Source organism: Echiichthys vipera, assembly GCF_963691815.1.
Source record: "Echiichthys vipera genome assembly, chromosome: 1".
Classification (NCBI taxonomy): domain Eukaryota; kingdom Metazoa; phylum Chordata; class Actinopteri; order Perciformes; family Trachinidae; genus Echiichthys; species Echiichthys vipera.
Window position 1 is genome coordinate 16,963,368 of NC_139826.1, and position 24,998 is coordinate 16,988,365.

General features: G+C 39.0%; 2 protein-coding genes across 3 annotated transcripts in view; both read left to right on the forward strand.

Annotated features, from left to right (window-relative positions):
• Positions 1 to 3,786, forward strand: part of LOC310949809 (ras-specific guanine nucleotide-releasing factor 1-like) — a gene marked incomplete at both ends in the record, with an annotated part of 33,672 nt that extends 29,886 nt beyond the window's left edge. For both annotated transcript variants that reach the window (XM_083917365.1, XM_083917364.1), the window contains 8 exons: positions 1,273 to 1,333; positions 1,448 to 1,554; positions 1,712 to 1,796; positions 1,896 to 2,093; positions 2,807 to 2,886; positions 3,005 to 3,122; positions 3,208 to 3,276; positions 3,694 to 3,786. In XM_083917365.1, the coding sequence (XP_083773491.1) occupies positions 1,273 to 1,333; positions 1,448 to 1,554; positions 1,712 to 1,796; positions 1,896 to 2,093; positions 2,807 to 2,886; positions 3,005 to 3,122; positions 3,208 to 3,276; positions 3,694 to 3,786 (811 nt within the window). The remainder of the gene's footprint in view (positions 1 to 1,272; positions 1,334 to 1,447; positions 1,555 to 1,711; positions 1,797 to 1,895; positions 2,094 to 2,806; positions 2,887 to 3,004; positions 3,123 to 3,207; positions 3,277 to 3,693) is intronic.
• Positions 3,787 to 7,887: 4,101 nt separating this feature from the next.
• Positions 7,888 to 21,282, forward strand: LOC310951573 (WD repeat-containing protein 76-like; the record flags this gene model as incomplete). Its single annotated transcript, XM_083919867.1, has 25 exons — positions 7,888 to 7,972; positions 9,009 to 9,040; positions 9,190 to 9,295; positions 9,425 to 9,495; positions 9,592 to 9,702; positions 10,832 to 10,918; positions 11,046 to 11,101; positions 11,212 to 11,293; positions 11,382 to 11,450; positions 11,742 to 11,848; positions 12,525 to 12,653; positions 12,773 to 12,842; positions 15,594 to 15,707; positions 16,027 to 16,119; positions 16,752 to 16,810; positions 17,254 to 17,371; positions 17,489 to 17,590; positions 17,813 to 17,853; positions 18,282 to 18,435; positions 19,697 to 19,855; positions 19,981 to 20,096; positions 20,235 to 20,333; positions 20,643 to 20,795; positions 20,880 to 20,933; positions 21,027 to 21,282. The coding sequence occupies exons 1-25, from the start codon at positions 7,897 to 7,899 to the stop codon at positions 21,280 to 21,282; spliced, it is 2,514 nt and encodes an 837-aa protein (XP_083775993.1). The 5' UTR covers positions 7,888 to 7,896.
• Positions 21,283 to 24,998: the final 3,716 nt, after the last annotated feature.

Consider the following 24,998-nt stretch of genomic DNA (forward strand, 5'->3'; position numbering starts at 1 on the left):
TATTTCACAAGCCAGCATACATCATGGTAATAAAAACTGCAACTTGAGATACAGTACATCACAGGTCCTGGTCCTGAGCCCAGGTGTTCCAACACAATTTTAATTTTTTATTTCTATTTTACATTTATTTTGGTGGCCTGGCCTAGAGGCAAAGACAGGACAAGCTGATGCAAGACATTAAAGGTGGAAATAGCTAGTGCAGTAAAGCAACATTAGACAAAGTTGAAAAATCACAATATATACAGTTTATACAACATCAGAGATGAATGGAGTGTGTTGTACTGAAACAAAATCAAGAGCAGGTGCCGTGATCAGAAACTATCGCAAAGGTGATGAAGGTGTTAGAGTTTTCTAGTTCTCCAGGAGCGGCAAACTGAGGGCCAAAGGGCCAAACGGCTAAATGGCGTGCAGACTTTAGAAGTGACCATACTAATGACTTTACTAGAACTTAAGTAGAAACTTTTCACCTTTTCTTCTGCATTTCTATTGTATATTTTCTTCTGAATATCCTTGAAATATTTTCTGTTCTTACAGGAAATACAGAAAAGGTTTTTAAATTTATACAGAAACTTGAGTGGAACCCCAGTGTGGTGTGCAATCTAACCAACGTATCAACATGACCTATTGCTACTAAACATTATCAACCCAAGGAACTGAAGTCAAAAGTGTCTGTAACCCAAACTGAACAAAAATTAAACAATAGCTCACAACAGGCCGATTTGCATCAGCCGAACCATGCCCTTCAGCCTTGATATAATCAAAACATGCCACTGCCTGAAGTGAGCTATTGCCACTATAAAACGGTCATTAAGTATGGTAATATGAAAGTTATAGACACATTTCTAATTTAAATAGGTTTATATGAATAAAGAATAATATTCACAATAAAATGGGACCTCCTGGACTGGCTGCCTGCACACACCGAGGCTGTTGCTATGGAACGTAGCCCACGATAGCAGCTAGCATTCACCAAAGTCACACAATAACACAAACAAACTAACTGATCGAGGCAGCAGTAGACCAGAAACACTGTTCTGCAAGGTAAAATTACTGTCTTTTTCAAAGGAGTCAGAATTTGCTGTCTGAATGCGAGGTACGGCTATGAACCAGTCAGAGTGCTTGATTTGAGCAACCTGTTTTATAAGAGAAATTAATGCCCAGTGTGTCAAGATGGAGTTTTCAGGCCAGGTCAAATCCATTTATGTTTCCTTCAGCTATGGCAATTGTGGACAAAACTGTCAAATAATAGCACTTTTCTCTCGTCGTATGCAGGACTCTCACTCAGGAGGACCCTGGAGACAACCAGGTCACGCTGGAAGAGATCACACAGCTGGTGAGAGAAAGATTACAAAAGCCTTTTCAGTACAAACAAAAAAAGATTGCGTCCTGTAGAAATGATGAGTTTGGATAAAGCTTTTCACTGTGTGCTTTTGTGTCTGTGTGTCAGGCCACAGAGGACTGTAAGACTGAGCCGTTTGAGAGCCACTCTGCCCTGGAGATAGCAGAGCAACTCACACTGCTGGACCACCTGGTCTTCAAGGTCATCCCATATGAGTGAGTACGCACACGTGTACACGTGCATGCACACGCAAACGCATAAACACAGGCACTTGGTCTTTAAAATAAATGTTATACAGGCTGAGTGGGAGGGTGAAGGGAAGCACACACAGTTTTTCATTGTTGATTATTTGAAAAAATATATTTTCTACAGGGAGTTCTTTGGTCAAGGCTGGATGAAGAACGACAAGAACGAGAGAACTCCGTATATCATGAAAACTACCAAGCATTTCAACGATGTATGTGTTTAATCTGGTATAATAATTAAACGATAAATGTGTATTATAGGTAGTCAGACAGGCAATATTAACTCCATGTTTTTTTCTCTTTTTTATCAGATCAGCAACAAGATTGCAACAGAGATCCTGCAGTGGGATGATGTCAACATGCGAGTGGGGGTGATCGAGAAATGGGTGGCAGTGGCTGACATCTGTCGCTGCCTCCACAACTACAACGCCATGCTGGAGATCACATCCTCTCTCAACCGCAGCTCCATCTTCCGCCTTAAGAAGACCTGGCTTAAAGTCTCCAAACAGGTACTGTATCAGACATTTCATACATTTTCTTTCATCAGTATCTTAAATTGGCCGAAAGATTTTCAGGGTTTTGGATCTCTTTTCAAATAATCACCCAAGTTCAGCAGAAATATGCTTATTTGCTTTCTTGCTGAGCATTAGATGAGAAGACCAATATCACTGTTATGTTTGTAGCATAGATGCATTATAAGACCCGGATACCGTACTCCAAACTGGCGCCTATTAAGTCCAATGAGAATTACTCACCTGGCACACATGCCAAAAAAGACTTCTAGCTTCCGGGTTTAACAAAATTAAAAGTGGGCAACATGCTCATAGAGATGCTGATAATGGAATTTTTAATAGCATAAAACTTTGGTAAAGACTGAAAAGATTTAATATAAACAAACCGGAAGTCAAACCCCATACCACCATTGTCTTATTTTTAAAAAAGTATACATTTTTGAGTTGGAACAACCTAATAAAGTATGCCAATATTTTACTTTACTTTTCAAAATAAAACATGAATTTCACAAGACAAAAAACCCAAGACAGGACACCTCTCACCGCAGTGTGAAACAGTGTATAACTCACTTATAGCTGTTGTACTGTTTTACTTGATGTTGATTAATTGATTAATGTCCCTGAAATAAACCCATAACTAAAAAATAAAAACATTTCAATAACATTTTTGGCTGCTGGTAATAACAGTTTTGCTTTGATCCATTTTCTAGACAAAGACTGTGATCGACAAGTTACAGAAGCTGGTGTCATCAGAGGGGCGCTTCAAAAACCTGAGAGAAGCTCTGAAGAAGTAATGATCTAAAGCTTTTCACTCTCTTGTGCTCACACATTGTGGTGGAGGAGTTTAACATAGTTCTCTTCATGTTTGTGTACTATATTTATATACCTGACCCCCCTCTTTTCCTCAGCTGCGACCCTCCGTGTGTTCCCTACCTGGGAATGTACCTGACCGACCTTGCCTTCATCGAGGAGGGAACACCCAACTACACAGAGGACGACCTGGTTAACTTCTCCAAGATGAGAATGGTAAAGGACACCAGTGTGCTGAAGTACACACAGTAGCATGCACTTCATATTGTTTCTGTCTTATATCATTTTCATTTGTCTCCAGATATCTCACATTATCAGAGAAATACGACAATTTCAACAAACAGCTTACAAGATTGATTATCAACCAAAGGTGAGGTTAATTTTTTGTCTTTATCGTTTTATTGTGTATTTTTATACTTTTTTCACAATTGTGATTGTCTAGTTTGTATGCATTACATGGTTAGTATTGTAAAATAATTTTACTTTTTTCTAATGGTACAAGTATTGTTCAGTACTAAATATTGGCCAATTCAGAGTCCTACTGAGTTTAAATTGTATAATAAGCCAATTAATTTGATATTTTTCTATTTTACATGAATAAAGTGGCTACAATTAGGAGGCAATATTAACATGTGCTATTCACAAGCTCCTGGGAATAATGTGTATTGCCTATGATGAAAAATGTATGTTTGCTCAGTGGGAGTTATGCTCATCAATTTATTAAGTATACCACATGGTATCTTGGGACAATGGTTTAAAGTTTTGTCTGCGTTTATTATTGCTTTAGGTTGCAAAGTACTTGCTGGACAGCAGTACAGCGCTGGATGAGGAGAGCCTTTATGACGCATCTCTGAGAATCGAGCCCAAAACTTCATCATGAAGATGATTTCTTGCTCTCTCTCTCAACCCACCGTGGATCAAGATATTCAAGTTATTTATTGCACAACAATTACAAAGAAGAAGTCGTTGGCAATGAAAAATCTTAGATCGCAGGCTCCCTCCAACATTACTCATTAAATATTTATAAAAAGAAAATCAGGCAAGTGAAAAATTGGGAATGTAATACATGATATGCTGCAGAAGTTAAACTATAGGGATAAACTTTAAAGATATAAAATAAGATAGATTTGTACTTGACAGTTATTGCAACATCAATAAACAGAGATCTAGTAAATGTGTGTACATAAGAGAAGTCCTAAATATAAAACAGGCGTGCAGCAGTAAGTTTAAGTATACAGGTATAAAGTGTCAAAAGTATTGAGCTCAAGAGTTCAGCAGTCTTATGACCTGCAGGACGAAGCTGCGCACCGCTGGATTCTGCGGCACCGTACCACAGCAGGCAGAACAGTTTGTGGCTGGGGTGGTCACGGTCTCTGATCATCCTTTTGGCTTTCTTCCTTCACCGTTGGGTGTGGAGGTCCTCCACATAGGGCATCTCCGTCCTGGTGATGTGCTGAGAAGTTTCAACACCCTCTGTAATGCTTACGGTCGAGAGCGATGCAACTGCCATCCATACCAGACGGTGGTCCAGTCAGTGTAGTGGAGTGTACAGGAACAATATATCATAATGTACATATACTATTATTTGTATTAGACACAGTAGGCTGTGCCCTTCTAGTACAGTATGTGCTCCCCAATGGACTTGTTCTGTATAATCGTTATTAGAGAATGAGTAGAAGCCCAGAGAGGTTTTTTTTAATATAGTTACAGAGTATTTATATGTTATTTCTCGTCTTAAACCATTTTATTATGAAGTTATTTTCAACCACAGAATAAACAGCTGAGAGGGCATTCAGAGATAGTTAACCATAGCCTATTGGGAATGTGCAGTGTAAAAAAGGCTCTCATTCATGAGAGACGGCGGCCACATTTCACACATGATGATCAACTCCCACTTTTTCACTCAGAACTGCACATGAATGCAGTTGTCTCCTCATACAAACGTTCTGCCTGATTAGCTATTATTTATAGTACTAAATCACAACAAAAGTTATCTCAATACATTTTACATACAGAGTAGGTCCAGACCCCACTCTGACAGATTTTTGATGTACAGAGACCCAACAATTCCTCCATGAGCAGCAGCAAGTCGCAATATCTATATATTCATCCAGCAATCTTGTGCAACGAAAACCTTCAGCAGCCATTTCTTCAGCCTCTTTGTCCTCAAGTGTAAAAGTAATAGAAATATGTGTTAATCCGCTAGCTGCATGATCATTCATTCCAAGTTGTGTATCCTTGAGATTTAAAATACGTGGAATGGCTGTTGCAGAAGGAATGCCTACCAAACAGTTGTGACCAAACAAAACAATCTCAAGGATTTAAACTTTAAGATTTTGAGAATGAAGACACTTTTTAAAATGTTTCCTCTGAGAGAACTGAAGGGGTGAAAATTGGGACTTTACGGTGGTGGCTAAATTTTCCAAGCGTGTGCTCTTGTGTTTTATGTAGCCATTCAATAATAGAGATGAGAGAGAGGTGTCTGGAGTTAAACTGAAAATTGATCACCTGCTGATTTGTGATTGGGTTAGGAGAGATGAATTTTTTATGCTTTGCTTATTATCCTTTTATTCCCCTGGTGGGCAACATGATGTATATACATTATAAGCACCGGGCAGTGTATGTAGCAGATGTAACCAATAGGGAGCCACTCCAGGAAGTTAAATTCCCAGCTTCACTCAGACAGTAAGAGTATAGTTTTTATGGTTAATCCTCTTTGGCCAGTGCATTATGGTTTTGCCTTAATCATGGAATGGATTATATACCACAAAAGTATGTAAACTATTTTGTTCTACGATTTGCCAATGAAGCAGAAATATTTGCTGTGTACAATATTGTGTACAGGCAGTCTGATGCATTTCCTAACGTGCAATGTGTGAAAAACATATCCCTCAAAATGTGTTATCCTTATGATCGTTCAACTCTGTAATAACTTTAAGTGTATGATACTTTTAAGCAAATGTTGAAAATAACTTATAAGTGTAACACATTCTGTATCCTGTCTATTCCAACGCATTAGCAGGAGCTATACAGTAGTAATATTGTGCTTATTCTTGGAATATTTATAGGTATTTTTTACAGGCTTTGTATAGAAAAACACCTAAAGCTTAAGTGGCAGGCATGTACCGCTTCCACGTGTTCAAATCAAATGTATATCTAGAACAGTATCTGTACTGTATTTAATCCCCACCCTTGCACATGAATCTTAACCTTCTAACAGGCATATCCAATGTTTGCAGTGAGCAATACCCAGTGGTATGAGAACTATCTTTCAGTCTATTTCAACAGCTTGAGTAGTATTTCCAGTTTTGTATAAAAGTGTATTCTTTCCTGATTACCTCTTGTTAATAAATCTATTCTTTCTCAGGGGGAGTAGCGTCTTCAAGGCTGCCACGTTTTTTTCCACACACTGTGCGCAACTGTTTAGCCCAGGGGTCTTCAACGTTTTTTAGCCTAGGACCTCTTAGCTGAAAAACAGATGAAGCAGGAACCCCCTACTACAAATATTATATGAAACTGAGTTGCATATTAAATTGGGCCTAAGAGCTAGGGCGACCTAAAGCCTATACACACAGCTTTTTATGGTGCATCCAATACTAACGTATTACAATGATCATTCTTAACATACACTGGAGATCAACATTGGAGAACAAAAGATTAATACTTGATTTATTTTGAAATATATATATTTTTTTGTTCACAATTTGACAGAATATCCACTTTGGCTATACCACTGCTGTACTAGTATGTTTTTTTTTTACAGTTCAGTAACTGTAGTGGGTTCCTTAGCCATTACTTTGTTACCAAGGATTTTCAAGAGATTCTCTATGGGGTTTAGATCTGGACTCTGACAATTCCTCCTCCAAATTTAACTGACCTCTTTAGACACTTTGGACTCAGTTGTTCCCACTTCAACACCAAACATAATGTTTCTCATCAGACCCAAATAAATTTAACTTTAGCAATGTCATGTCATGGTTTGGGGATGTTTTTTGCAGCAGCACTGTGGCCTCTTGTTCATCTACATGGCAGGGTGAATGCAAATGTTTATGTGAACCTCCTTCAGCAACATGCAACACCTTCACTGCAACTGTCTCCCAAACAGCTGCAATTTTCATGCAAGACCATGTCCCCCGTCACACTGCAAACGGGTTAAGCAGTTCCTTGAAGCTAAGAATATAATGAAATGTCCATCCCAGAGTCCAGATCTAAACCCCATAGAGATTCTGGAAAACCCTTGGTAACAAAGTAATGGCTAAGGAACCCACTACAGTTACTGAACTGTGGAAGAGACTGAAGAAGAATGGACCAAGATCAAACCAGAGCAGTGTGAGAAACTAGTGATGTCCTGTGGGCGCAGATGTGCTGAAGTCATTCAAAACAAGGGCCTCTACACTTCCTATACATTTTTTAATCCTATAACCCTAAGAAAACACTCTTAAAATCTTCTCTTCGGACACAATGGTTACTGTTCTCTAATTTTGCTCAGTTTTTTTTTCACAAAATAAAGACAAAACATGCTAGCACAGCAGTGGTACAGCCACAGCGGATATTCTATCAATTTCTGAACAATAAAAAAAAACAATCCCCAAATAAATAAATCAAATATTAATCATTTGTTCTCTAGTTTTGATCTCCAGTGTATTTATACATCACGTTTTAATGTTGAACATACATTTTGAAGGTACGTTAAATCATTCAGCTCAATTCTGTGCATGCCTACAGTGACTACCTTGCCTTAGAAGACAGTAGCCTCAGCCTATGTCAAGGTTGTGTAAAAGTATTTATTTATGTTTCACAAATTATTTTTTGCTAATGAGACGTTGCGTTGGATATCGCTGGTTTAGCCAATACATGTATGCGCCTCAGACACTCTGTGGTTCTCCGGGGGAGATCACAGGGGGAGGGGGACAAAGGAAGGAGGTGTTACGGTGAAAACAAGCCGACTCATGTGAGACTCTCACAGCTTGTCCGAGTCTACTGTGAAAGTATGGCACTCGGCGTTGTGTGGTTCATCGCCAACCTTTTTACTTTAGTTCATTTAACACCGTTAATTCTACCCGAAGGTAAGTGAACCCCTATGAAGTTTGACGGTTTTTTATTCGTTTTGTTTTTGTTTGTTGCAAAAATGTTAATAGGCCTATACCTCGCTCTAACTTGTTAAAAGGCAGGTACAATAAGTTATGACACAGCAGCTCCAACACACATAACAGTAGGCTACTCATGGCTACTAAAACATGGAAGAAGTAACTTTGTACGCAGCTCATTTTGTCATACTACTTGGGCCTCTTAAAAGTAGCAACACTGCATTAAAGTGTAAAATCACAGAGTAAATGCACTAATAATGAAAGTTACTGGAATTGAACCCTAGTGTCAGGCTATAGGGGAGAGTGGGGTAAGATGAGCCAGTGGGTAAGTTGACTTATTCAAAGCTATTATGGGCCAATTATATAACTGATGCAGTAATGTGAAGCCTATTATATTTGTACCAATGCATTATATTTCATAAGATCATCAAAGCTTTGTAGGCCCTAATAGGATTCTTAATTTGTAAAATAACTGCAGATACACACAATGGAGGGACAACTGAACATTTCCTGTGATTTGTAGCAGGGTTGGATACCGTGATACACAATATACGTCGTCTAAATGGCTAATAACGAGCACACAAACTGTTTTTTCAGGGAAATCTGATGTGAATTGTTTTGAGTTTATATTTTGCACTTAAGTTGTTAATGAATGGGAAAATGCTCTGTATTTATCACGTTTTAATTCACACAGTAGTAAAGCCTACAACAATAGACTTCATCACAAGGTTACTTTACCTAGGCTATTTTTTATTGAATTAGCAGAAATATATTTATCGTCACATATATCATTATCCAGATATGATATAAAATATGGCTATATCGTCCTAATTTGTAGTGTAGTGCTAAAAGCATGAAGTCAAGCACAAGTAAACTACCTCAAATTTGTGTAAATGTAGGCTGCTTAGTTACATTTACTCAATAATCATAAATGGCTTCATAGACACTTTGAAAGTTTGGAATGTTGATTATATGGCTGCTTTATTAACGTCAACATCATGCTTTGCCTTATCAGAGGAATATCACTTCAAACGGTGGATGTCACAGGTATGTACCACTGACAGAGTTACTGTAAATGTATACGTCACAGTCAGTTATGATTTTTTTTATTTTGACTACTTTGATAATAACAAGCTTTTTTTAAAAAAAACTTTGTCCTGTGTTTATGCTGTTACATTTCTCTTTTTGACATCCAGCACAGCAGGGTTTATGACACGGAGGAGTATTACCACCGGCTGCACATATTCACTGAGAATAAGAGGGAAATTGATCATCATAATGCTGGGAATCACTCATTCACAAGTACAGTACTGTTCTGCACTTAGTCCTGTCTCATAACTTGTAAAGTACAGATTATTACCACAGATTGTGTCAGCTCTCCTTTAAAAAAGGCATGCATGTTCTCACAACATTGTTCATTTTAAAATCTAGTGGGCCTGAATCAGTTCTCAGACATGACATTCGAGGAATTCAGGAAATTTTTCCTTTTGACAGAGCCACAGGTATGATATGTATTATAATACAAAACACGTTATGCAGCTGCTGCTTTTAAACATATCCTTTTTTAATTACAATCTTTTGATTTGGGTCTCTTGTAGAACTGCTCGGCTACTACAGGGGGTCATGTCAGCAGGGCTGGTGCTTATCCTTATCCTGAGTTTGTAGACTGGAGGATGAAGGGCACCGTTGTGTCTCCTGTGAAGAACCAGGTATCCTAATATGGTGCTGATTACATGATGAAGTGATGACATTTTATATCCAAAAGGTCAAAAGTCAATGTCACTGTGACATCATATTGTTTTATAACTCAGGAACAGAAGGGGAGACATTTGGTCAGATACTGATTTAGTGACACTAACCTTGAAACTGCGATGATTGTAAAGATCCTCTGTGCCCCCAGGTTGAAGATGTGTGTGAAGCATCAAAATTTCACCAATAAATACACTTAAAGCAATTCTTACCGTTCTTGCATGTCTCACAGTGATTCCCTCCAAAGTCCCACCCTCTTCCCCCTGCCTGACCTCTGAGAAGTGCAATGGGCAGTCTGAAGTTTCGGACCTCCAACGTGGCAATGCCTGTCAAAGTGGAACCTCCTGCTAGCTAATTCGGGGTAGATCGACCTACCCATGGCACTTGAACCGAGCATGCGCAGCTCAAGTTAAATAGATGACAGGCAGGGAGCTCAGCAAATCATTTTATTGTGACCGAATAAAATGAAGTCAGACTTTTATTAGAAATATAACAGAATTGAATATTGATGAGTTTTAACTGGTGGATTTCTTTTACATTGTAGTGTGCCATACGCTTATTAGGAGCATTGTAAGATTACAAAAGAAAAGTGTAAAAATGGAAAGAATGGCTTAAATACCTTTTTTTTTTTAAATTCTTTTCAAGTCCCCACTTCATATATTATTTAAATCTCAACAATATGGACGTGAACTGCAACATGACTGTTTGGGGGATGCATACAACCGCTATGCAGTGATTCTAGTTTTTCAAGTAACACCCCATCAATAGCCATTGTAATGCATCGTATTATGCAGGACAGGAACACTCATTGTTTCCTGTTTAAACTACTTCGATTTAAATGTAAGATCTGAAGAAGTCAAAGCAACTAATGTTTCATTTAAAAGTATAGTAGCTACATGGATCAAACATATAGTAACATTATTTGTGGCCTGACTAATTTGAAAGTTAATGAGCATGATAAAGTGAAAAAGAAAGAAAAAACAGGTCACAAGTCACCAGAGATGCATAAGACATCATTCAACTGTTTACACAAGAAATTGAACTTGTGAATTGCCCGTCGTTTGACTTATATTGTGTTTGCATGTTCAGGGTCACTGTGGAAGCTGTTGGACCTTCTCTACTACTGGTTGTTTGGAGTCAGTGAATGCTATCGCTACCGGGAAGCTAATAACTCTGGTGAGATCTGTCAGTAATACGCATTCATCTTTGATCTAGGTATCTGCTTCTCTGAATGTAAACGTTTAACTGTAGTACAGTATTATTCTATGTATAAAACTTTAACACAGATTGCTTTCTGTATCAGTCTGAGCAGCAGCTGATAGACTGTGCCCAAGACTTCAACAATCATGGATGTATGGGGTAAGTAACACAGATTTATGATAATGTATGAGACGTTACATGTTACAGTAATAACAAGAATATTTGTGTTTAAGTGTTCAGCCTATTAAACACTACCTGGTTTGTTTCAGTGGCCTCCCCAGCCAGGCATTTGAGTACATCAAATACAACAACGGTCTTATGACAGAGGAGGACTATCCTTACAAAGGCCATGTATGACTTTTCTGGAGTAAAGTCCCTTTGTAATTTTCTTTTTTATTGTAAAAATTCAACGTATGATCTCTTGTCCTCCCTGTCTTAGGATGACACTTGTCATTTTGATCCTGCACTCGCAGCTGCTTTTGTCCTGGATGTTGTCAACATAACAAGTGTGAGTGATCAGGTGTATACATGTGAAGTTACATTGTGTAAGAAAATGTAACGAAATGTCTGCTGTGTCTCAAAGTCAAATCAGGTACAGGTAATCATGCCTTTGTTGGTTACGTGCTGAGAGGAAGAGGCAAAAAAATCTATTTTGGTATAGGCATATCATCAAAATGACCTTATGGTTTTGTGCCACTGTTGTGAATACTTTTGAAAACATTTTACTTGCATTATAATAACTTTACCTCCTAATCGCATTCTGCTGTCGATCATTGTATTCATGTTTATCCATTTACAGTACGATGAAAAGGCCATGGTTGATGCTGTGGCCCGGCTCAACCCTGTGTCCTTCGGCTTTGAAGTCACAGCTGACTTTATGCACTACAAAGAAGGTGTTTACTCTAGGTGAGCTAAGCACTTCAATAAGTCAACGGTTTGAAATATTCTGTTTGTGAACATGTCGTCTCTGTCCCTTTTTCACTATGGAAATGGTTACAATACAATAATGGGATCTTTTCTAGTAATCCACCAGCACAGAAGTTATTTAATCATGAAAGAGGATTATGGAACTAACAAGGCTACCACTGAAATCTGCTAAATCTTAGATGGCACATATTTCAGTCTTTTGAATTTAGTGCCCGGATGACACTTTGCCTTCCTGTTTGTTTCAACACTGGTGTCAGACCAGGGAAGTGACTAGAATAAAAGTACTCTGCTACCAAGCCTTTCATTACACAGTGAGCCTGCTGGACTTGGTACATGTCCATCCCTAATAAGGAGCTATTCATATGTTGACCACTGTAACGGCCTGATTCCTCATTTGATATGGAGCCTACAGTCATGGGTGCTTGTGATTACACTCAACTTTCTATCGTCTCTTATCATAATGGTGCTAATATTAGCCTGTTTTAGTTTTTTCGTGGCTGTCTTGAACAGACGCAAAAATATCTACAAAAATGGCTAAAAAACACATCTTTGCATAGGCAGTTTGTAATATGATGTTACTAAAGACAGCAGCCCACTCACCCTACAAAAGACATGTACGATATTGATCTTAACGCACCAGTGTTTGTCTGTTTAGCACCAAGTGTAAGGACACAGCAGACATGGTGAATCACGCGGTCCTGGCTGTGGGTTATGGCGCTGAACAGAACGGCATGCCGTATTGGATTGTGAAGAACTCTTGGGGCACAGCCTGGGGAATGGAGGGGTAATTATAGTCTGTGTGTGTGTGTGTGTGTGTGTGTGTGCGCGCACATATGTGTTTTAGTGTAATGTGTTGTTGCAGCTTCCTGTGATGATGGACACCTTTGTTTTTTATTCCATCAGATATTTTTGGATCGAGCGAGGAAAGAACATGTGTGGACTGGCTGCGTGCTCTTCCTACCCTCTACCTTTGGTTTGAGGAGTAACACCGCAACAAAGTGGGAGACTGATAAAACTCAGGAAACATACATGGAGTGAACGTAATGGGAACTTGGTGCTTTCATGTTCCCTGAAAGGTTTTAAGTAGAAGTTTGATTTCTCAACAATGGACAATACCATTGAAAAAAAATGTAACTGTTAAAAAAAATGAAACACTCAACATTACTTTGTGATCCATTTGTATTTCCATTGATGTAACTAGGAGTGTTTCTGCTGTTTTATAATGTGGATGTTGTGGAGCTCTTTGAGTCAATCCCTGTTGTTAATGACTACACAAAGACAATGTAATTAATTGTATAAAATATGCCTGCCTAGAAGCCTGTGCCTTGCAGTACTTTTTTTTTTTTTTTTTACATGAACAGCATCATAAGAAAAACCGGAGAAGCATCTACATTACCAACACTGTTAATAATCAGTCATGTGACATGCATGTGGTCCCTGTAGACCTATGAGATCATGTAATGGCATATCATCCATGGGTCATTGACTTAATTGTTAAGTGAGTGTCCAGTTCATGGCTCCATAATGACAAAATCAAGAGTGTAAACAGCACTGCATTTCTCCAAAGACAAGGACAAGCTGTGACCTCCACAGTTCTCTATCTCCTCTGACCTGCTCCACTTAAACTGTAGAGATAGTCATGGACTTTTGTGCATGACTATCTCTACAAAAGTTCATTAAAGTGAAATTCGGGTGTAATATCATCCCACGTTTTTTTAAGCAAATAGGGTCATCAAATAAGCCATTTCGACAATTTTTGTTCGTGTATGAACGATTAACGGAAATTTTCGAAAGAAACTCTAACAGCATGTTGCGGCTAACACGGACAAGCTCGGGGCGGCGAGTTGAACGCATTAAAACGTCTTTTTTAACCACTAATACTGCTCATGATAACACCAAACCTCTGCAGTAGCATGATAAGAGTCCCTTTACAGTAATAGAAGCACCAACAACGTCGTATGTAAACAGGGAGTTCATTAAAAGAGTATTTTGAAAGACTTACCTATTGGCCCCGGCACCAGCTGCTCCATTCAAGTCGATTACCAAATACGATCCAAAAGGAAGGAGCCCATTGATGATTTATTCCAGCAAAACACATAAATGTTGTGGTTTAAGAAATCAGAACTGTTTTTACCCCATTTTTTAACATGTTTTGTCAAACAATCCCCTTACAGTAATGTGTTTTTTATTATATTATTGCCATTATTACTGACACCTTTCTCTGCGTGCACAGGTGTCTGTCTACTGAGACTCTCTATTTTGAGTCAGCATGAGAAACTATGCTAATGTTTAATGGTTGAACGTTTAAATGCTACTCGTGGGCCTGTTAATAATCAATATATATATATATATATAATCAATATTCGCGACGTTATTTAATATCCCTGCCGGCTGCTGCCCTCACCTGCCAAGGGGTGGCGACATTATCACAGAGGCTCTGTGGCAGCTGAAGACGGAAGAAAGAGTTGAGATGTCAATCAAATTGTAAGGCTGTTCATTGGCTAGTTGGCAGCAGAGAACAGCCCCATATTGCGATGACGCGTAAAGACTAACCAATGAGCTGCGAGGATTCTGTTTCACAACAAAGAGGGGGCGGGGCTAGTTACAAAACATTTCTAGCATGTGGCGGGAACTACATTCCTACTGTTTCACTTACCATCAAAGTTACAGGCGCTGGAGTGTACTTTTATCGGCTTTCTTGCAGCTTTCTTGGTGAAATAGTTCAAACAAAGTACAGAAACATGGAGAGAAGGCGAACAAAACGCGGAGCTGATGTGGAGCTTCAGTTGTTGGTGAGTGGTTGAAGTTTGAATGTGTGTAACGTTAGTTAGTAACGTAACATAAAAGGTAGACTGTGTGTTTGGTGTGTTGAGTGAATTTCGCTACAACGTTTTTTCTCCACGTTCTTAAACGTGTCCATGTTAACACAGCAAGAACGAAAACTAAAACCATAACAAATGCATTAACATATGTTATAGTTTCAGAGTTTCTGTTCTCCGCATCGTTGTTATATAATTGTTTTATAACGTGAAGGTCTTAATGGCTGTTTTCCTTTTCAAATGAGATACAATGGTGCTATGTTGTTTGAATTCATTATTAAGTGCAGGAAAGGCTTGGCTTTGTTTCTAAAAAAATATATAAATAGGACAGCATGTTTTTTTTAGTCTGATCTTGACTAAAATGAAGCATTACATACAATATTTTTATTTTTTTGATTTTTGCCCACATCAATCCAGAACATTCTTCTGTACAGTGAAATAGATGGCAAGCACTTAATTCATCCAAACCACAGAAATCACACTTATTACGAATATGCAGTTTAAATCGTAGTAACACAAGTTTTGCTGGGTAAATTCTTTGTAAAATCTTCAAATACACTTCCTTAAACTTGTTTTTGATACAGTATTTATCAAAAGTTTTCCATGCTTTCTTCCACTGCATGTCATTTGACTAGCAAAATGTCAAAAACATCTATATGACAGGAAAATAACACAACTAAGCATGTTTTTATTGTTGGAGTGATTGTCCACCCCACATAAACCATTTTCTACACAATCTTTAAACTTGAAAGGCAGCTCTACGGCAAAAAAGTTTTGCAGAAGTATAAAGACATTTAATGGAATAGCATAAAGGACAATAGCATACTCTAGAGTTTAGCTTTTGCGTCTGTTAAATGACACTTCATTTTTCTTTCAATTACGTGTTAATAATGCAAATCTTGTAGGAAATTACCCCGGTGGACCTTAAGGGACAAGTCCCACGATCGTCTCAAAAGGCCCTGGCACCTAAACGCCTCCAGTATTCCCCTGAATCTGCTATCTCGGCCAATAAGAAAAGGGTAAGAAGCACTTTAGAAACAATAGTATTACGTATGGTTTTGTTGCTGTTAATATACCTTTATTTCGTTGATAGAGAACAAAGCACAATGACCAAAAGAGCCAGGATATCAGAAAGGACATTAAGGAGGACTCAGATGTGGAGCATACATCTGTAAGTATTAACAACTCCTTTGCATAATTCATCTTGGACATTGTTGCAGCATGCACAAAAATGTGTGAGTGTCAGAAAGACACTTGTGTTAACTCCTACATGGCTTCTTGTGTAAAGTTTTTGACTGTTTCTCCAGAATGTCAGTGCTGTATCTTTTTGTAACACAGGGTGGACATGGAGGACTTTCATCATATGAACTGGAGCGCCTGGAGAACATCAGACAGAACCAAGAGTTTCTGTCTTCCATCAACTTACTCCAGGTAGACGGGACAATAAAATGTAACAAGTAATGCAGGCTTTTGATTTCTCATCAAAGTAGAGTCAGTTCTACTCCACACGGTCCCCACAGTCTAAATGAACCAGATAAAATGAAAATATGGGACAGAATGTTTCCGTGTATTTTGCAAATATGGATGCACTTATTTCACCGTGGCCATCGTGTGATTTATTCCTCTTGCTCTCTCTTTCTGCGTTACATTTACCTCTCAAGGCGGAGCTCAGAACTGGGAATGCGTTTCAGTCAAAATTAGGTTAGCCATTATCAGCAATCCGAGTTGGCAACATTGTATTATGTGGTATTTTACGCATACAAAATCAACATGTCCACAGATAAAAGATGGGCAGCACTGTGTGTACAACTATTTTAATGAGACACAAATAAGACAGAATTTATTTAATACATTACTACAGCTTTCACTACTGTTGATGCTTGGATTGTGAGGTCGGGGCGGGTGACGTTCTCCTGACTTTACCAGTTGGAAATCTGACTTAAAGGGGATCTTGACTTTAAGTTTCTTTCTGGGAACTCAGAAATTCTGACTTCCCAGTTCAATTGGATAGTACCATCTGAACAGGCAAGATGGGTATTAATTGTTTTTTTCCTTTTCAAAAGGCAACTGAAGAGTTAAAGCAGTTAACACGACCAAAGCCATCACAGAGGGGTCTCATGAGGTGAGGTGCAATCGGCCAAAGTGCTACTACTGAACTCTTAATTCTGAACAAATGCATTAAGGATCATGACATCTGATGAATCATCATACTACGGAATTTTGTTATACTGGAAATACATACAGTTTTTTGGTATTTTGGTTATTTAATTTCATGCATCCCACCAAATTTTATAGTTTTATTTCAATAAGTGTAGAAAACATAGCACCTTTTTGGTAGATTAGTTTATTGATTCACAAAAGTTGATATATAGATTAGAAGATATTTTATCCCAGTACATCTTTTCAGACATGAACATTTGACTGTTTTATTTGTAACTCAAACAGACATTGCCTGTAGACATCACTTTAGAGTTAGTTTTTTTTTTTTTAGCTCCAAGCATAAGCTTTCAAGAGACAGACTTGTCTTTTTGATATCACTGAAATTCTCACTTCCTATGGGGGCAGGTCACAGGCTGCTGTGAAAGAAGTGCTGCCAGCCCGCAAATCCCTTCGTCTCCAAAACAAAGAGGCAGAGACTCTGACACTTCCTCCTGAACCCAGGGGGACACTGATATATGAACAGGTAAATATATCATAAGTATATCATGCCTCACTTCATGCCACTCGGCTGCTCTTTGTATCTTTATATTTTATTTCTCGGCTTTTGTTACTCACTTGAGTTAATTTACTTGCTTTAAAGTCTTTGCAACTCAAGAAGCCACCTGGCCCTCTGCCCATGGATCCAATCAACATGGAAGTGGGAAGCAAGCTGCCGTCACAACTTTTTGAGCTCTGCTCCGAAGTAGGTCTCGCCTTTCTTGGCTATTACGATGTTTCATGTTATCATTTCATTGCGTTTGTTTTTCTCCCAAAACTAAATAAATGCACAGTCGACTGTCCTTTATTTCGAGATGTTGAACGTTGAGATGTAGTCTTACATCTTTGCACGGAGACAATTGTATGCTTATGCTGCTGATGCTTCTGAATCAATTATTATATATTAAAATAGGTTTTCTTTTTATAGGCTTCAACAGAAGACAGAAAGATGGAGCTTGATCTGAAAGAGTAAGAGTTTATTCTTTTAGCCTATTACTTAGCCTCTAAAGAAGTGATTAGATACCCGACTGTGGCTCAGTGGAAGGAGTGGGTCGTCCTCCATTTGAGAGATTGGCGGTTCGATCCCCACCTCCCCCAGTCTACATGTCGAAGTGTCCTTGGGCAAGACACTGAACCCCGAATTGCTCCCTGTGCTGCGCATGGGTGTGTGAATGTGGTGTGAATGGTTACATTAGATTAGATGGTATGTAGATACCATCAGTGTGAATGGGTGAATGTGACAAACACTGTGAAAGCGAGTAGTCAGATGACTAGAAAGGCGCTATATAAGTACAAGTCCATTTACCATTTACCTTTGGCCATTGTAGTCACATGTCTGCAAACATTGAAAATATTCATGCAGGTGGACTAAAATCTACACTGATGTCTTAACGCAGGTACCGGTCAGCACTTAAGAACATGAGGATAACTGAGGACAGCGTGGCCAAAGTGGTGAAGGACCGCATCTTCTCCGCTGCCTTTCACCCCTGCACCAGCAGCCTGTTATTGGCCACAGGAGACAAGTGGGGGAAGGTTGGACTCTGGAAGTTGGTACGTTTTCTTTCCTCTGTTCTTAATGATGTTAAGATAAATTAGTATGTGACCGCTGGAGAGCATGACATGGGCCCCAAAAGGCTCCAAAACAAGCTCTAACAGGTCTTGATGTGCTATATTGCACTAATATTCCACTGTGTCGATTTCTTCCCATGGAGCTGACATGAAAACTATTTTGGTTCAGTAAATTTTCTGCTGTCAGTCAGCCTGGTGAAGGCAGGTTAGCCCGCTGCTGTAAGCTGCTTACAGAAGACTGAGACGGGCAGGCCTAAAGGGAAGTCGTGGATTGAATGATGGGACACTTAAAAAAACAAAAAAAACAGACCGGTCAGCCCCAGTCAAGACTTTTTTCTACAACAGAGGTAGACGAAAGTGCCATTGGAGTTGTATGTCTAACCAACTGAGATGTGAGGCAAATATTCAGTGGTCTTTCAGAACTGGCGTCTAGGACTATTTAGCACACTATAAAAATAACTTTCTTCAGCATCCACACTTTTAATTTTTCTCACTTTCATCTTGCTCTTGGCATTCATTTAAATAAAACATCAGTTAGTGAACACACATGAATGCTCCTTAAAAGTCACAACTCTTTTATATCATGAAATCTACAAACACAGCAGCTGTGTCCACAGGCATTATGTTTTTAGGTTGTACGTACGTATTTCCCCTTCTTCAAAGCGATATCTCAGGAACCCCTCTAATGGATGGATAATTTCTTAAAATTTGTCATGAATGTCCATTTGAACTCAAAGATGAACAGATTAGATTTTGAGGTCAATGGCCAAGGCCACTGTGACCTCATCAAACATATTTGGCCCACACTCAATAATTCCTGCGCTAAAATTTCACTCAAATGTCCAAAATAAAATGAAGCGATGGCATTTTATATCCAAAAGGCATTTCTTTTTCAATCTGGACCAGATTTCCCCATGTATATCTGTGTGAGTAACTATGTAAGTGACTAAAGACACTCTTGATTACAACCTGAGCCTGTCTGTGGCCGAAACAAGCATTTTTAGTTGACGTTTGATTTCATCACAGCTTGGTTCACAGCGGCCAGGCTGCAGCGTTACTATCAGTACTGAACCAATTTCAAAGAAAGTTGTTGCCATTCGTCACTTACACAGAAATATATGGGGAAACCTTTTTTGATTAAATTCCTGTGTGGACAGACATGGGTGCAAACTACAACTTGACTGGTGGGCTGAGGCAAACAACAGGGCTGTAATTCTTGTTTTTTGTGTGTATATTCCCTCAGGGTGGTGATTGGGGTGATGACGGTGTGCTACTCTTCGAACCACACACTCGTCCAGTGGGCTGCATGGCGTTTTCCAAGACTCATCCCACCCACCTGCTGACCCTCAGCTATGATGGATCTCTGCGCTGCATGGATGTAGAGAAGGCCGTCTTTGATGATGTGAGATAACTTTTGTTCCACGAAATGTACCTTTCTAAAATTCATATTGTTATGGTTGTAAGGCAGAGGAGCTTCAAATATATAACCCCTCCACCAGTTGTTAAACTGTTTGTACATTGTTTTAGGTGTATGCCATTGAAGATGGCCTGAAAACATTCGACTTCATGTCACACGACTGTTCGACACTAGTGGTTGGGAACTGGTATGGAGAAGTTGCCATTGTCGATAGGCGCACCCCAGGGTAATGATTATTCGTTTTTGGTCTCTTTCCATGATGTTTACGAATAACCATAGGGGTTAGCGTTTGGGGTGAACTGTCTTGTCACTTAACGATGAACATTTTATAAATGAGATACACTGGTATTTAATTTCTCTGCAGAAACTCTCACGTGTCCCTCCACTCACTGGACCCCAAGACTCTGCGCTGTGTAAGCGTCCACCCTTTACAGAAGCAGTACTTCGCTGTTGCAGAAAGCAAGTACGTCTGATTATTGATTTTAATTATTTTAATTTCTTGTTAGGGTTCAAACCAGAAAGGAGATGAAATGGGGGGACTTTGAGTGTGCAATTGTGGAAATGCTACCTCCATTGTAATGACGACACAAGCCTGTGATTGGTCTCACTCTTTCTTCATGCAGAATTAAACCAGTTGACTTTGTGAAACCAGAAATCTGCTGGCTGCTGCTTGCGGCTTTGATTTTTGCAATTAAGCTGCTTCCTTGTTGCGACTATATAGTCAGTTTGTCTTTTTGATCGTAGTAAATGAATGTCTTGATCTTGTCTGCAGGGTAGTGAATATTTATGACAGCCGATGCCTGAAGACGACCAAAAGCCAGGCACTCTCCCAGCTTCAAGGCCACTCTTTAAGCATATCCAGCGCTTATTTCTCCCCTTGTACAGGCAACAGAGTTCTGACCACGTGTATGGATGACCGCATCAGGTAAAGCTGACTCAAATTGTGTTATTGTTACTCTAGTTGACTTTTCAATCCCAGCTCAATGTCCATCCTGAACTCTTTTGGCAGGATATACGACACATCTGCATTGACTACAGAATCCCCCTTGCTGACATCCATCAGGTACATTCTTTCATTTTGTTCTTGCTCTCTATTCTGTGCTTTGAGACTTGTGTAACCTGGACACACCCTTCACCTGTCGCTCTTCATTTTCAGACATGACATGCACACAGGTCGCTGGCTCTCCAAACTATCAGCAGTGTGGGACCCCAAACGGGAAGACTGTTTTGTGGTGGGGAGCATGTCGAAGCCTCGGAGGGTGCAGGTGTTCCATGAAAGCGGGCAGCCCCAGCATACCTTCATGGACGACGAGAACCTTAACACAGTGCTGTCCGTCACTGCTTTCCATCCCACAAGGAATGCCTTACTGGGCGGCAATGCATCAGGGCGCCTGCATGTCTTCTCTGACTAAGATTAAGGCCACAAAATGTGACCAGGACCCCTGGTTGCCTTCAGTTGGGTAGGAAGAACAAGTTTAGTTACAGTCAAAGTGTACAACTCATACAGGGTAGATGGATCTGTTAGTGCTGGAAGCTAATCTCTTGTTTGTTGTTGCCCTCTGGATCTCCATTCAGCTCTAATACAATGTTGTCACACTCGATACAACACAGCTGTACAACACAGCTATAGTTGTTAGTCTTCTGTACATGCATGGGGCTGTATTAGCTTTGCACGTGAAAACGCATCATTCTTCTCCAGTTTTTGCAGCAAGACCCAAACTCTGTCACGGTGCATTCAAAAAAAAAGTGAAAATGTTACGTTTTTAAAAAAAATGTTGTACTTGCACTGTAGGTAGTAAATTACCCTCTAAGTTGAATGCTTACTTTCCTGTTTTCGTTTGGCCTGTTATCTAAATGTCTTACAGAAGCTCATTCATTTCTTAAAATAGGTTCTCTCTGTTGGTTTTGGCACAGTGATCTTAAAATGTATTGTTTTTTTGTGGCTCCTGAAGCAAATGTAATAAATATAGACACTTCTACCAAACATTTGAGTTTAAACACTATTCATTTCAGAGGTCATATCATTGTCACCTTAGGATGGCAGCATTGTGACAAAATAATAGTGTGCACCCAAGCATGGCCTTTGGTCTGTTTTCAAGCAGGGACAAGCAGAAGGTTCTGATAAATTCTAGTTTGAACTTCGCTGCATTAGCTACCTGAAGTCAAAAGAGATAATATTTATTCAAAAATAAATGACACCAGTCTTAAGTCAGTGATTGGAAATGAGCAGTCTTGTTTGGAGGTAATAAATGCAGAACACATGCTTACAGAGACATTTCCATGTGCAGGGCCATGGTACAGGAAGGAAGCGTACAGTAAAACCACACCAGAGGCCTGACTCCTGTTTACATGATTCAGTAAAACAAAAACAAGAGTTGCCTGTCATTTGAACTGTCACCCTTGTTATCAGTCCAAGTTGTTTAAACAGCTTTTAGCAATACAAAAAATGTATTTAACTGCATTGCAAAAAGAAGTATTCAGGTAGTTGAATATGCTACTTCTGCTGTTTTAAATGAGCTAAAAATACAAACTGAGCACTCTACAATTAGGCAACAATCAAACAGGATGTACATGAGAACGTTATCCACCGCTGTGGGCACCATTCACTCCACACACTACAGGCTCTTTTACCTTCTGAGGGGACTCAAAAGCCATTTTCAATGACTAGTAGACAAACATATGTTTGCAGTTAATGGTTATTAATATTCATTACATTATCTGTTAATATGCGTTGCTCATATACTGTTTTTCAAACACATGAATATAAAATGAGACTTTAAAGTACAATTTATAAGAAATAAAGTACTTTTTCTACCTCAACTGCCTTTTCCCTAAAACAATCCATCAAAAACCAGCAAGCACTGTCTGAGTTAAAGCAGATGATACGTAATTTATCAAGTCTGTTAAATATAAGGTATATTGGCCAATATTTCTGTCCAGCTACTCCCACTCTGAAATAAATAGAAAACAGAATCAGTCATACTTATTACACCATTTCTTAAGTTTAAGATGTCAATACTGTTCAAAGACAATCAACATTTAAAGCCGGGTATTAAATACTTTATTATTTATTATTAAAGTACGGTTTTTGTTTTAACTTTAAATCCGCAGGACATATTTGAATATCAATATGGTAACTTTATGAGCTGCCTATAAGAGCCTGTTTATCCTAAACCCCCTCAGCCAATTTATCCTAAACCTTTCTTCTCGTTGCATTAATAATGGTTCCATTTTATTACAGGTATAATGATCAATTCTTACTGAGCCAACTATAACTACACCTACATATATCTGAATCAACCACGTATAGGCTTGTTGAGTGGAGCAATACTGTTCTAAACTATGTGGTTTTTAATGATACTGTGATTGTTCTGGGCTGTACAGACGCACTGCAGGCTAATCTATGAAATAACATGAACCTATTAAGGCTGGAGAAGGAGAACAGGCTATCAGAGCTGACAAAATAGCAGACAACAGCGGTTTCTTTGGTAGGTGCGATGATAAAGATTTTAGTAGGACATAAACATGACTTATCTTAGGCTCTTTTGTAAGCAGGGCTGAATACTATACATCCACTGTAAAAAAATTTAAAAAAAATCTCCAAGTCCATTAAAAGTCGTTGTGAGGAAATCTTTGTTTGTTAAAAAAAAAAAGGGAAACATGATTTAAATACACTCACCAGCCACTTTCTTAGGCTTCTGCTGCTGTTCCCTCTCTGCTAGAAAGTAGGTGGTGTTGTGTGTTCACAGATGCTCTCCTGCATTCCTCTGTTGTAACCAGTGGATATTTGAGTTACTGTTGCCTTTCTATCAGCTCCAACCAGTCTGGCCATTCTCCTCTGACCTCTGGCATCAACAAGGCGTTTGCGCCCACAGAAGTGCCGCTCACTGGATATTTTCTCTTTTTCGGACCATTCTCTGGAAACCCTAGAGATGGTTGTGCATGAAATCCCAGTAGATCAGCAGTTTCTGAAATACTCAGACCAGCCCGTCTGGCACCAACCATGCCACATTCAAAGTCACTTAAATCACCTTTCTTTCCCATTCTGATGCTCGATTTGACCTGCAGCACATCGTCTTGACCATGTCTACATGCCTAAATGCATTGAGTTGCTGCCATGTGATTGGCTGATTAGAAATTTGCGTTAACGAGCAGTCGGATAGGTGCACCTAATAAAGTGGCCGGTGAGTGTATATTCAGCTGTTACAGATAAATGCATAAGTTTTAACAAAGCAGGGCTAAAAAAAAGTAATATGACCTTCAACATGAACTAAAGACAAGCTCTCTTAACTGTATACTGTGGCAACTATAGCACTAATTATTGCACTCGACAAAGGTAAAACAAGGACAAATTTCCCTTAAAGGAAAGGATCTTTTTTTTTTTTTTTTTTAAATATTAACAGTATTGCACATCAAGATAAATTCCTACAGAGTGTGGTTGTCAAAAAACTAACAAACACTATCATTACAGTGCTAGCTCACACAGTCCCATCACCCTTACAACTACTGTAAAAGTAACTACTGCTCCTTACACACGGAAGTTGATTGTAGCTATAAGCATTATTTGGCTGCTACTTTACAAAATGTGTAAACCTACCACCTCCATTACTTACTTATATCCTTACAATGTATCTGCAATATATGGTCATTGGACAATAAAACCTTATTGGCGCTCTAGTGGTTGGACAAAAATGATAAAGTGAGCACACTGTTAATGTACGTCTGACCAAAAACCTAGTCACACTTATTACAAAAAAGTTATTGTTGAAGCCATCTAACAGCACCAACACCACACCTGGATCAAATAGCTGCTGCAACTAATTCTCAGCATTTGTGAAAGATTAGTTTGGTTTCCAGGATAGGACAATCATCAGGGAATTTGTCATTCATCACTCTACATGGCAATTTCAGCGAAACATTTTATAAAACAAATTACATTATTTGCAAATATTTGACTTAGGACTGATCTACATTCAGTAAGTGCTGCTTAGTTTTCCATTTCACACTTCCTCTAACCCTCAGATACTAGCACAACTCAAAACGTAAATCATTTCATAGTAGTGAGTGACCATAATAATGGTTGATCATCATTGTTGGTTTTGAAATATGATTATTATTAGACGAGCTA